This window comes from Schistocerca nitens, chromosome 8 (genome assembly GCF_023898315.1).
Source record: "Schistocerca nitens isolate TAMUIC-IGC-003100 chromosome 8, iqSchNite1.1, whole genome shotgun sequence".
Taxonomy (NCBI): domain Eukaryota; kingdom Metazoa; phylum Arthropoda; class Insecta; order Orthoptera; family Acrididae; genus Schistocerca; species Schistocerca nitens.
The window spans coordinates 212,100,903-212,112,729 of NC_064621.1; the positions used below are offsets into that span (position 1 = coordinate 212,100,903).

At 37.7% G+C, this 11,827-nt stretch overlaps 1 protein-coding gene across 1 annotated transcript in view; it reads right to left on the reverse strand.

Annotated features, from left to right (window-relative positions):
- LOC126198755 (protein cramped) overlaps nt 1-8,114 on the reverse strand; it is a 160,766-nt gene extending 152,652 nt beyond the window's left edge. The window contains exons 1-2 of the mRNA XM_049935310.1: nt 8,072-8,114; nt 6,726-7,022 (exon numbers count right to left, since the gene is read on the reverse strand). Coding sequence (XP_049791267.1) covers nt 6,726-7,020 — 295 coding nt within the window. The 5' untranslated portion in view covers nt 7,021-7,022; nt 8,072-8,114. The remainder of the gene's footprint in view (nt 1-6,725; nt 7,023-8,071) is intronic.
- Between the last annotated feature and the right edge of the window lie 3,713 nt (nt 8,115-11,827).

Sequence of the window (11,827 nt, forward strand, 5' to 3'; positions counted from 1 at the left end):
GTGTAAATAATTGGATGGATAAAAAATCTGCTCACCAAGCGGCAGCTGGAGGAGACACACACAAAAAGGTATTACAGTTTATTTGTGTGTTCTCCTTCCACCACTTGGTAAGCAGATTTTGTATCCATCCAATACATTCATTTTCAAAAAAATTGATTATTTTCATTGACAAATGCCAGTAACAATTTGTAAGGATGTGAAATGGAATGATTACAAAGGCTCAGCTGTAGGTACTTTGTATCAATAGTCTTTTTGTAGACATGGGTCTACAACTGCTATGAGTTTCTTGAGGGAAGTCTTTCCCCATGCAGGCTGTTTTGTTCTGAAATAATAACTTTATTTCATGATTTAGCAGTTAGGTAACTTCATCTCCTTGGGCATTTTCAAGTACCTCTGTTACTTGCATCATACTAAAAAAAACTTTAAGCTTATAGCATCTTACATCCCACACATCTGTATGTAAGAAGCAATATCTGATGGTGTCCTTAGTAACAGTTTCCCACAATCAGTTCCAGGTATGACTACCTCATATGTGAACTCCACACGTAAAACTGGCGGACTTTTTAACCCGCTAGTTACATATATGTAACATAAGTTTTATATGGGTTTCAGCCAATGTTAGTACACCAATGCCCACTGTTACACATTTGTACAAGCCATGCAGCACATTCTATGAGGAATAATTGGAACTACTGTAGAGATATAATCTTTGACCATGTCTGTAGCTTCTTAGGTGCTCCAGGGCAGAAGTTGGTTGCTATCATGTCACGCAAGGTATGTGGGATCCTCTGTTTGTGTGGATAATATGTTTTTAATCAGTATATATTAAATATTTTCTCTTTAAGTAAGTACTAGTGGACCAGTTATTTTTATTCCTTTGGTTCTGCTTATTGAAATACTCTAGGAATGTTGAAATGAACTCATGTTACATTTGTGTAACAGTGGACATTTAGGGCTGTATTTATGGATGTTCATATTGTGACGTTTAGGCATTTTCTTTTACTTCCAGTTAACGACTGATGACATTCTTGAGGTTCTAAATAATCCCGATGAAAGTGATTTTTCTGAACTTGATGATGAGGATGATGATGAAATTCTGACTAATGGTAGCACGTATCATGACAGTGGAGAAAATTCTACTCCAGAGGTGTTGAAAGAGTTGGCTGTTTTTGATTCAGTAAATCCTGAGGATGTTCCACAAGATACAGAGTTGTATTGGATCGATGGTGACTTTACTCCAGAAATTCATCCATATGTGCAGCTTCCAGAAGATGAACCTGAAGAAGTGCTCACCCCTTTGCAGTTCTTCAGATCTCTTGTGACATGTGAAATGCTGGAACTGTGTGTTTGACAAACTAATATTTACAGTATTCAGAAATTGAGTATAACTACTGACATTACCCTAGCTGACTGGAGCATCTTTTGGGTATTTATTTGAGAATGGGCTTGGCTCAAATGCCTAGTGTGCCTTGTTATTGGGAAAAACACATGGCGTATAATCTGGTTTCTGATATAATGGCTCGAAGTTGCTTTCAGAAACAAGTATCTCTATTGCATTTCCAGGACAATCTTATTGTTACTGAACTAACACAGAAAGAAGATAACGTATGGAAAATTCGACCTTGGCTTACTTTATTCTCACACTTACTTTGTTCTCAAAAGCTTGCCTGAGAAAACTGCCCAGGAGACTCAGTGTGTTGACGAAATAATAATCCCTTTCAAAGTATTCAGTGGTCTTCGACAATATATACAAAATACACCAAGAAGATAGGGATTCAAAAAGTGGGCTCCTCAGGATATTTGTATGATTCTGACATTTACCAAGACGCAGCTCCTTAGGCAACAAAGCATGTATCTGCAAAAAGTCTTGGTTTCAAAGTTGTGACTAAGCTAACTGCAGCACTGGAAGACAGTCCCTTTTTTAGGGTTTATGCAGACAATTTCTTCACATCGTATCATGTTGTGAGATACTACTGAAGAGGGGTATTTATTATACAGGCACAATAAGAGCTGAAAGATTCAAGCAATATACTCTTTCCGATGAAAAGCAGATGAAAGCGCAAGGACACAGTACTATAGCTTCATAAGTTGACACAACGGACAAGTTCATCATTGTGAAATGGTACGATAACAAATGTGTTACACTTTTATCTTCGCTAACAAAAAAAATGGTTCAAATGGCTCTGAGCACTATGGGACTCAACTGCTGAGGTCATAAGTCCCATAGAACTTAGAACTACTTAAACCTAACTAACCTAAGGACAACACACACATCCATGCCCGAGGCAGGATTTGAACCTGCGACCGTAGCGGTCGCGCGGTTCCAGACTGTAGCGCCAGAACCACTCGGCCACCAGCGGCCGGCTCTTCGCTAACAGGTGTAGAGCGAAAGGACATGGCAAAAAGATAGGATAGGACTAAGAAAGAACATATTCTTGTCCCAAGATCATCCACTGTTCAAATGTACAATTGTAACATTGGAGGAGTAGATCTTCATGATATGTTGACATTGCTATACAAAAGTCCCATAAAATCCATATTATGGTATTTGTATATCTTTTGGCATACAATAACAATAGCTGTTGTCAATAGCTTGCTGAAATATAGAGAAGACTGCAAGGCTCTGTCTGAAAAACATGTTTATTTCAGGTAGTTTCAAGCTAATGTTGCAAGTGCATTGATATTTGCTGGACAAAGAAAATTCAATAGGGGACGTCAAAGTACTGAAGATAAGTCCAGAAAATTCAAGAATCCTGTTACTACAATAACACCAGTGCTAGAATGCCAAAAGGACAAAATTGTCCACTTTCATCAGTGGAATAACACACAAGGAAGGTGCAAAATTTGGAAGAAACAGAATACTTTTGTCCAATACGAAAAATGCAAAGTTTTTCTGTACTTCAACAAAGACAGAAACTGCTTCAGAAGATTCCACTACTAAAAGAAATGTATGTAAGTATGTTTCTTGTTACATTATTGTATGAGATTTTGTAATAAACTAATTCAGAATTCAAAACTGTGATTATACATTTTTCTTACCCATGCCGATATCATTACTTTGAATCCCAATGTTATATATGTGTAACACATTGTAAAAAAGGACTCAAAAATGAAAAAATGCTAAAAGTTGTACATTTGTCCACCAACATATTGGTAACTGTAAATAATACTCTGGTAAGAACAACCTACAATTAATATTAACTGTTGTGGATCCTAGAGGATTAAGGCAAAACACAAATTACCTCATGAAAGATGACTTACAAAATTTCACAAATTAGGATTAAGTGATTAATTTTTGCAGGTGATGTAGCTATAATGAAATACTCTCTGTGAGAAGTTGCATAAATATTCAGTCAGATCTTGATAAGACTTCAAAGTGGTGCAAAGATTGGCAACTTCCTTTAAATGTTCAAAAACGCACAACTTGTGCACTTCACAACATGAAAAATTGTGGTATCCTATGACAGCAATATCAATGGCTCACTACTAGAGAAGATTAGAAATATTACAGTAGCTCAAAGGAATTCAAACAATCTTTCTTCCCACACACAATATGTGAATGGTACAGGAAGAAACTCTAATAACTGGTACAATGGGGTGTACCCACTGCCATGCACTTCATAGTGGTTTTCTGAATATAGATGTAGATATTCTTCAGCCCCGTCTGTATCTTTCCCACAGGGATACTGAAGACAAGATTCCACTGATTACAGTACACACAGAGACATTTAAGCTTTCTTCCCCCACTTCATAGGCAATTAAAAATGCCTTTGCTAATTAACCTCTGTCATGCCATTCACAATGGTTTGTAGAGAATTTATGTATGCAGATGAATCACAGAATCAAACATTAGTTGGTTGTGTATAATGCAGATTGAGAATTAACAGAAGAAAATGTGTGTCTACTTTGTTTTTCGTTAGTCAAGTTCCACACAAAAAAATAGTCTGTCAATCACTTTTTGGTATTGATACAGAAGAATAATCTCTTTATCCACAAATAATTTATTCACAATATTTTATTGTCTATTTCTTCAAATAACCATCTAGGTATAAACATTTGAATATTGTTCATCTGCAGCTAGGAGTAGCATAGAAGATTGGAGAAGACAAGAATAAAGCAATTCTGTTTGACATTATATGATGGAAGGATGAAAAGGAAACCCAACAGCAGTTCAGATGCACAAGAGTAAGAAGTATAATATTATGAAATGATGTTTTGCACAGCACAAAAACACACATATTTATCACAACTAGGAGACCAGAAGATGGCAAAGCAGATTAGGCTGAGTGGAAAGCAACAGAAATCTGAAGAAAGTGGTAAAATTCACGACGGGAATGCTGTTCAGCAGAGTGTAAAATTATAAAGAAATTAGTGAATGAGAGTATAAAGTGTGAGCCATCAAAAACATAATCTGAAGCAAAGAAACATCCCTAAAGACTGATATACTACCATACTACACTTAAGTATTGACATATGCAGTAGAAACATGGCTGATGGAGGGAAGGAAGGAGTTAAATACAAGCAAGTGAAAATAAATTTCTGGGGAACAGCACACAAGACGCAACTGTGGACAGAATACGAAACAACTATCATGAAAACATTATACGAAGAACACTTGCAAAGAAAGATAAAAGGTAAGACTGGGCTGATGTGGGCACATAAAGAAACCCTGAGCACATACAGGATACCGAAGCTTGTGATTGATGTGAACCATGAAGGCAGACAGCCAACACCCGAATGGTTGAAGGGAGTGTAGGAAGCAGTGCATAAGTGAGACACATTGGACAAAAATGGACTCAGAGATGGTAGGAGGATAGAAGAAATTAACTAGGCATTTGTTACAAAAACATCCTATAAAAGACTAGAAAATTTTAGAGATGATGATACACCATCATACATTCTATAGTGTATACAAATTTCACCAGCATTAAGCCCAGAACAAAATTAAAGTCAGCTTTAATGTAACTTAGACATCGATTCCCTCACTTTGTTACTTTTATTGGTTATCTATCAGTGAGCTTCAAATACACTGTAATTACCTGTTCCGCTAGCAATAATGGGCTTCGATGAGGTCTTCAAAATAGCCTGTTGGTTCTGACCAATGACCTCATCAAACTGGTGGGCATAAGCGACTCACTGAAATCAAATATGCAAAACATATGCACTGGAGGGAAGGTGATATTCTTTTATAGGAACACTACTGAGAAAATTTAGAGAAGCGGCATTTCAACTTGACTGCAAAAACATTCTACTGCGGCCAATATAAATTTCATATAAGAGCAACATAAATGATATAAGACACATTATGGCTCATATTGAGGCTTATAGACAATCTTTTTTCCCCTCACTCTATCCACCAGTGGAATAAGAAACAAAATGAGTGGTAGTGGTACATGGACCCCTTGCCATGCACTGTATGGTGGCTTGCAGAGCATGTATGTAAGGTGTAGATGACAAGAATCATAGATATTCTCATGGCATAACTTTCATTGGTTTCACCAACTCTCAAAAAAAATTGTTTTCTTTCAACTGAACCTACACCCTTGGCTATGCTACAGATTAGTATGTCCCCACGGCAAAGATTTTGTATTTACATTCATTGGCTTTGCAAATACAGAACAAAACTATCACAATTCAACCTGACATACAAAATGTCGCCAAAACGTACACTGAAAAAAAATTACAGATACAAAACAAATACTGTCAATGTTCTATCCTTTTTCCGTCTGGATGTGTATGATGCCACAAACCACAGCAGCATTGCATCACAAGTCAAAGCTGACATTTGGTATCAGTAGGTTCAATTGACCCATTACAGAGTAGCCTGCAGTTACGGTTCGGATTAAAATGTTAATTTACCATTAAAACACGTCATCTTAACCAAAACTGCATTACAGCAAACAAGATTTTTAGAGTTTTTGTTGTAGCTTGCTTTAAAAAATGCAATTAGATAAATGACACCAACTATTACTCGCAGAGACATATGATAAAAGTCCATAACTGCACGATCATGGAATATGAGGTGATGGCACAGCCACTCTGCTAGTTAATACTGTACCATCATGAGAAATAAATCACACTGTACAGTTTCAAAATGTTGGGAAATTGTTCACAGCGCAACATGAAGACTCTCAAAAATGATGCACAACAGACACAGTAATTTCTTTCAGAACTGATGACAATTGTGCATTTTAGCACAAGTTATCTGTGTTGTGACCAACATTACAAAACCATTTATTAGTAACAATGATCCCTCACAATCAAGACTCTAAACACACTTAAAGGTGACTGATGGATGGTAGATCATAATGCTGCCATGGCATATGATACAGCTTTTAAAAATGTACTAAGAAAGAGAAATGTTTCACAGATGTCAAAATAAACAATTACAAGTATAGAGTACCCACTTCATTTTACACAGTCTCAGTCCCATGTCACACTTCTATTGATAATCACTGAACAGCAGTCATCATTTCTAAATCTGTTTGCAGTCAGAGCATTTCTATATAGGCGTCCTTTAACTAGTGAACCCGGCAACAGCAATGACATAAGAACGGATCTATTTTTTTAAGGCAACAAAAAAACAATCCAGCATAATGACCCTTACAATTAATGACAGATAAAAAGGCTGGCAACAAATCACCTGGATGCAATCTGAAGTCTTCACTGAATTTAGCTTGTATGCCAATATATGTTTTTTAATTCTGCGAAGTAACACGGCTTACCTTTCTTTTCGACAGCGACAGCAGAAGCAGAAGGTACAGAAACAGGCGCCACAGAGACAACAGGAACTGACTGCGGAATGGAATCAAGTCGCATCTTCTTTGATACTCGCGCACTGGACCGTATCTGCAGACCTGTGGGTGTTCCATCAGACTCCTGGCTAAGTGTAACGGAGCCCAGCTGTTCAGTTTCTTCGGTTGGGTAGTCACCCTCAGAACTCTTCTCGGTGGGAGTGGCAGCGTTTGGCGAAGCACTACAGTCTCTATCATATTTTTCGAGTTGTTCACACACATCCATACCTAGAAATTTAGGGCAATAGCAGCAACACGCAGAATGCAATGAATTCTAAATTAGGAACTTTCAACATAACTACAGAGCCGTAGATGAACGACCTGAAGAATATCTTCGAATCCTACAAATGTTTACAAGATTATAGCTATTTGACAATACAATAGTCAGTTGAAAAATGAAACTACGGCTTTCATATTTTTCGAGTAACACATATTACTAATTCGCGTATTAAAATCAAATTCACAAAAATTCACGAAGCTACTGACTGCCAAAACAAATTCCTTGCAAATGGCGGGTCTGTAATTACACTCGCTTATATATTACAGTTTATCTCCTTTTTCCTGACTTAAAGTAGAAAATCTTACCTTGCTGGCAGTTACGCACATTCGTACAACGATGACTAACACACAACACTCCTCTGTAAACGGCGAAAACAAACTTTTACAAGGGCTACATCATGTCAATATCCCCTTGTTCATCAGTACGGGAAAAATCATAGTCCCTCTCAAAAACAGTGGACAGCTGCCAACGTCATGGTGCAAATGTCCCAAATTTTGAAGCTCACATTACAAGAAAAATCTATTTTCCGTATGCTCAAAAAAGAGCCCACCACTTCTTTACCACAAAGTAAACAATGCAAAACTCGAAACCTGTTAGGGTTCCCTTTGACACCGCAGTATAACTGTAGGTTAAACCAAAGTTGACAGCAGTGATATAAATTGCTGTCATTTTCCTCCTCCCATCGCTATCATCTCAACAGAAGAGTCAATAAAAAATGCACGAAAAATATTTTGGAACTATTTCGCAACGACTGAAGAGTGGAATCCGCCCCCAGGAGAGCGCGCGTCTTAAAATAAGTATTTATAATGACTCTGATTGCGAAATCTTCGTCCAGTCCCTTGTTGCGTGCTGATGCTGTCGGCAAATTTTCATCTAAATCCCAAATAAAACTATAGTTTCCTCTTTATTTTTAAGAAATATATAAGAATAAATATATTAATATTCAAACGATGTAAGATGCGTAGACTGAGCGCAAGATAAATTTATCAAAACGTACCGCGAGTACGCTAGAGTCAATGATAAATACAGCTCATGATCCTCGGACTCAATATAATCGAATGTTGGTGGTAATATTTAATAACGCGATCTGGGCAAAGAACAAGACGTTAAAAGATATCAACAATTACATGTAGCATGTAAAACGACAGCGACTGATGTTATTCATGAGTTTATGATAACGATGAAACTGTGAGCGGCAGTATTTGAAACAGCAGTTGCTGTGATGAAAAGCACAGTTGAAAGCCCAGACCAAATGGAGACATGAACGAGGAAATTTGGGAAAAGCAGAAATAAAGAAAGTATAGTTTTACCATACATAAAGAATGTTTGAAAATAACAAGTTATTCAATGTCAGAATTCAATTTCAGTCAGTCATGCTGATCCTGAACCTGATTCTCAAGGCCACACCTTGGTGCAAGAGGCAGGGAGGGGGGGGGGGGGGGGGTGACACCCCCCCCCCCCGAAGCTCACAGATTTCAGGGAAAGGGAAGAAAATATAACGCAGTCACTTTTTCATAAAGAATGTTTGAAAATAACAAGTTATTCAATGTCAGAATTCAATTTCAGTCAGTCATGCTGATCCTGAACCTGATTCTCAAGGCCACACCTAGGTGCAAGACGCAGGGAGGGGGGGGTGACACCCCCCCCCTGCAGTTCGCAGATTTTGGCCCCCCCCCCCCTCCCCCCGAAGCTCACAGATTTCAGGGAAAGGGAAGAAAATATAACACAGTCACTTTTTCATCAAGAATATGATTTAAAAGTTGGTATTACGCAGGTTTTTAACAATGGCTAGTTGCAAGTCGCCATTCGCTTTCCAAAATAATAAAAATACTCTATACATTAACCTTTCAAACTATCACATGGGTACCCCTGCTGTTTGCTTTATTTTTTACAGATGCAAAAATTATCCTAAATAATAACACACCAAGAAAGCTTTCACATTAAATAAATGACACTTTCAAATGATTCATTTATTTAATTATGTATCATGTTCCATAGAGCCCATCAAAAAGGAAAACCTTCCAGTGTATGGAACAGGATACATTACAATTTTCTGGACTTATCTGTACTTGCTATAGATCTTTTTTGCTGAAAAATGATTATTAATGCTAATTCACTATCCAGATATAAGGTATACTACTATTTTCTATGTAGTTCCAAACATAATACCCACATCTCTATTACTAAAAACCTTTGAAGACTTTTATTTTCAAATTGTAAACAACATTCCCGCATATGAAAAAATTAGACAATAGATCACTTTATTTATGAAGTGAGAATTGTAGGCAATCTAATAAAAGCATAATACATTCTTGCATGTTCAGAGATAAAGTCTAAGAAGCTGCATTGCATTAAATGCTGCATAAGATCCAATGATTTCATCCTTGTGTGTATCCAGGCTTTAGAGTGTAAAGGTTGACATAAGATTCAAAAAGAGAGGAACAATGTAATTTTGCAGACAGTCATTGATTTGACTATATCTCTGTGAAGGATATTGTACCTGCATTCCCATAAGAAAATCATCTACCATTCATTCATTGGCCCCTTCTTGCTGCTTGTTTTGTTTTTATGCAGGGTGAACTCCAATTCTATCAAAAACGTTTCAGAAGTTTTCCATGGATATTTTCTGACAATATTGGCATAAGTGAGCTTTGTAACCACACAGTAATAACATAGTTATGTTTCATTTGATTTTTTACCGCAAATACTCTTGTTTCAATGGCAATACCCTTACAACAGTGAAAAAGACTGTAAAATGCAATCACCAAAATGTACAACACAAAACACAGAGCGATGTAATGAAATTCACATACACTTTCATCACTGTGTGTTCAATTTGTTCTGATAGTGTACAGTGCACTATGTAACAAATGCAGAACTCTTCCCTTACAGGTATTATTCAAACTGTTGACCAATGTGATCATGACAGAGTGTAAGGCAATGGACCTTTAACTGTATTACATGCTGTGACTGTGACTATCCTGTCAACCAAAGTCTCATAAACTTGACTCTTCCAATGCCTTATAAGAAGCCCATTGATGTCACGTCTGATGACAGAGCTGACCATGGAATAGGACCACCCTGACCAATCCATTGTTATACAAAATGAACATCAATATGGATCCTAACACAGAGTAAAAAGTGTGTTGGTGTCTCATCATGTTGAAACAAAAACTGAAGAATTCTCAGTGAAACATTTTCTAGGAACTGTGAGAGAAAATGTTGAAGAAATGTTCATACACAACTCTGTTCAGTTTATGGGAAGTACATAAGGTCCAATCAAATTATGCAGTCATTGATAATACCACTCCACATTCACAACAACCTTTAATTGACAAGATCAACATACCAGTACATGTTGGTTTTCACCACAATTTGTACTGTTGAAGATGCTTGTAAAAATGATCTTTTGTATAGAGAATGTGAAAGCAAAATTTTTTTTGTTTTCTGCACAATGCTGTAGGAAGCTATTTGCTAACTCCATTCGACATGAAAAGCCTGTTGACTCCAGTCAATGCACCTTCTGTGAATGACACATGTGCAACATTTGTTAGTGTAAGATTCTAAAGATGGTTTTTTAATTTGTGTTCAGAGCTTGTGCACTGTGCTGAATACTGATGGCTTGATTCTCACAAATCACCTATAACATATTCTCTTCCATATGAGGTGTTCTAACATACCTCACATAGCCATAATCTTCCATTCCAAAATTGAAGGATCTGGCTTCTCATCAGTTTCTATAATTCTAAATCCAGTCACAAATTTTGCTTCAAGACAAAGTGTCAGCACTTCTGAAAAGCAATGAGGCTCATATAATACTAGGTGCAGAAAGCTGCATAAAACCCAAGGTGACAGCAGTGAGATTTTTGCAGGACATTTAAGAGTGTATAGGCTGCTGTGCAGCGAGCTACGTTAATTTAAGTATTAACTGTATTTTTCTTACTTCTCACTTCTTCTTCCGTGTGTTTTTGCTTTTAGGAAGCTTTAATTGTCGAGTGCTAGTAATAGTGTTCCATAGAATTTGTATTTGTTATGTCCCTTTAGTCAGCCATAGTGCCAGTAGTGTCAGTGTCATCTAACTGCCGTCTGCTGTGCAGCGAGCTACGTTAATTTAAGTAGTAACTGTATTTTTCTTACTTGTCACTTCTTCTTCCGTGTGTTTCTGCTTTTAGAAAACTTTAATTGTCGAGTGCTAGTAATAGTGTTCCATAGATTTTGTGTTTTTAATACAGTCCCTTTCGTCAGCCGCAGTGCCGGTAGTGCTAGTGTTTGTTTTGAATACAGTCCAGAGACAAGTATTGCTATTTTCATTGTTTTCTACAAGAAGTGTCTAGTAACCACAGTTTAGTCAACTATCAGCTGCCTTTAGTGAATTAGCAGTCTCTTTAAAAGCTGATTAACTCTCTACAGTAAATTGATTTCTTAGGATGGATAGGATGTGTGACTGCTGTGTACGGACGCAGGAGCAGCTGGCCACTGTTCGCGAACAGCTGAGCGTGTTGATGACTGCGGTCAGCCGTCTTCAGGCTGCTGCCTCGAAGTGTAGCAGCAGTGGGGAGTCTGGTGTGTCGCATTGTATATCCCAGGTGTTACATGCTTCACCCACTGTCCCTGCTGTCGAGACATCTTTGCGGGTACCGGGTGCGGTTGGGCCACACTCTCCCCAAGGGAAGTGGCAGGTTCAGCGCGCACGAGGCGAAGGGTCAATATGGAGGCTGGCCGTGTGGCATCGCCCGCTCCGCCTGTGAATGGA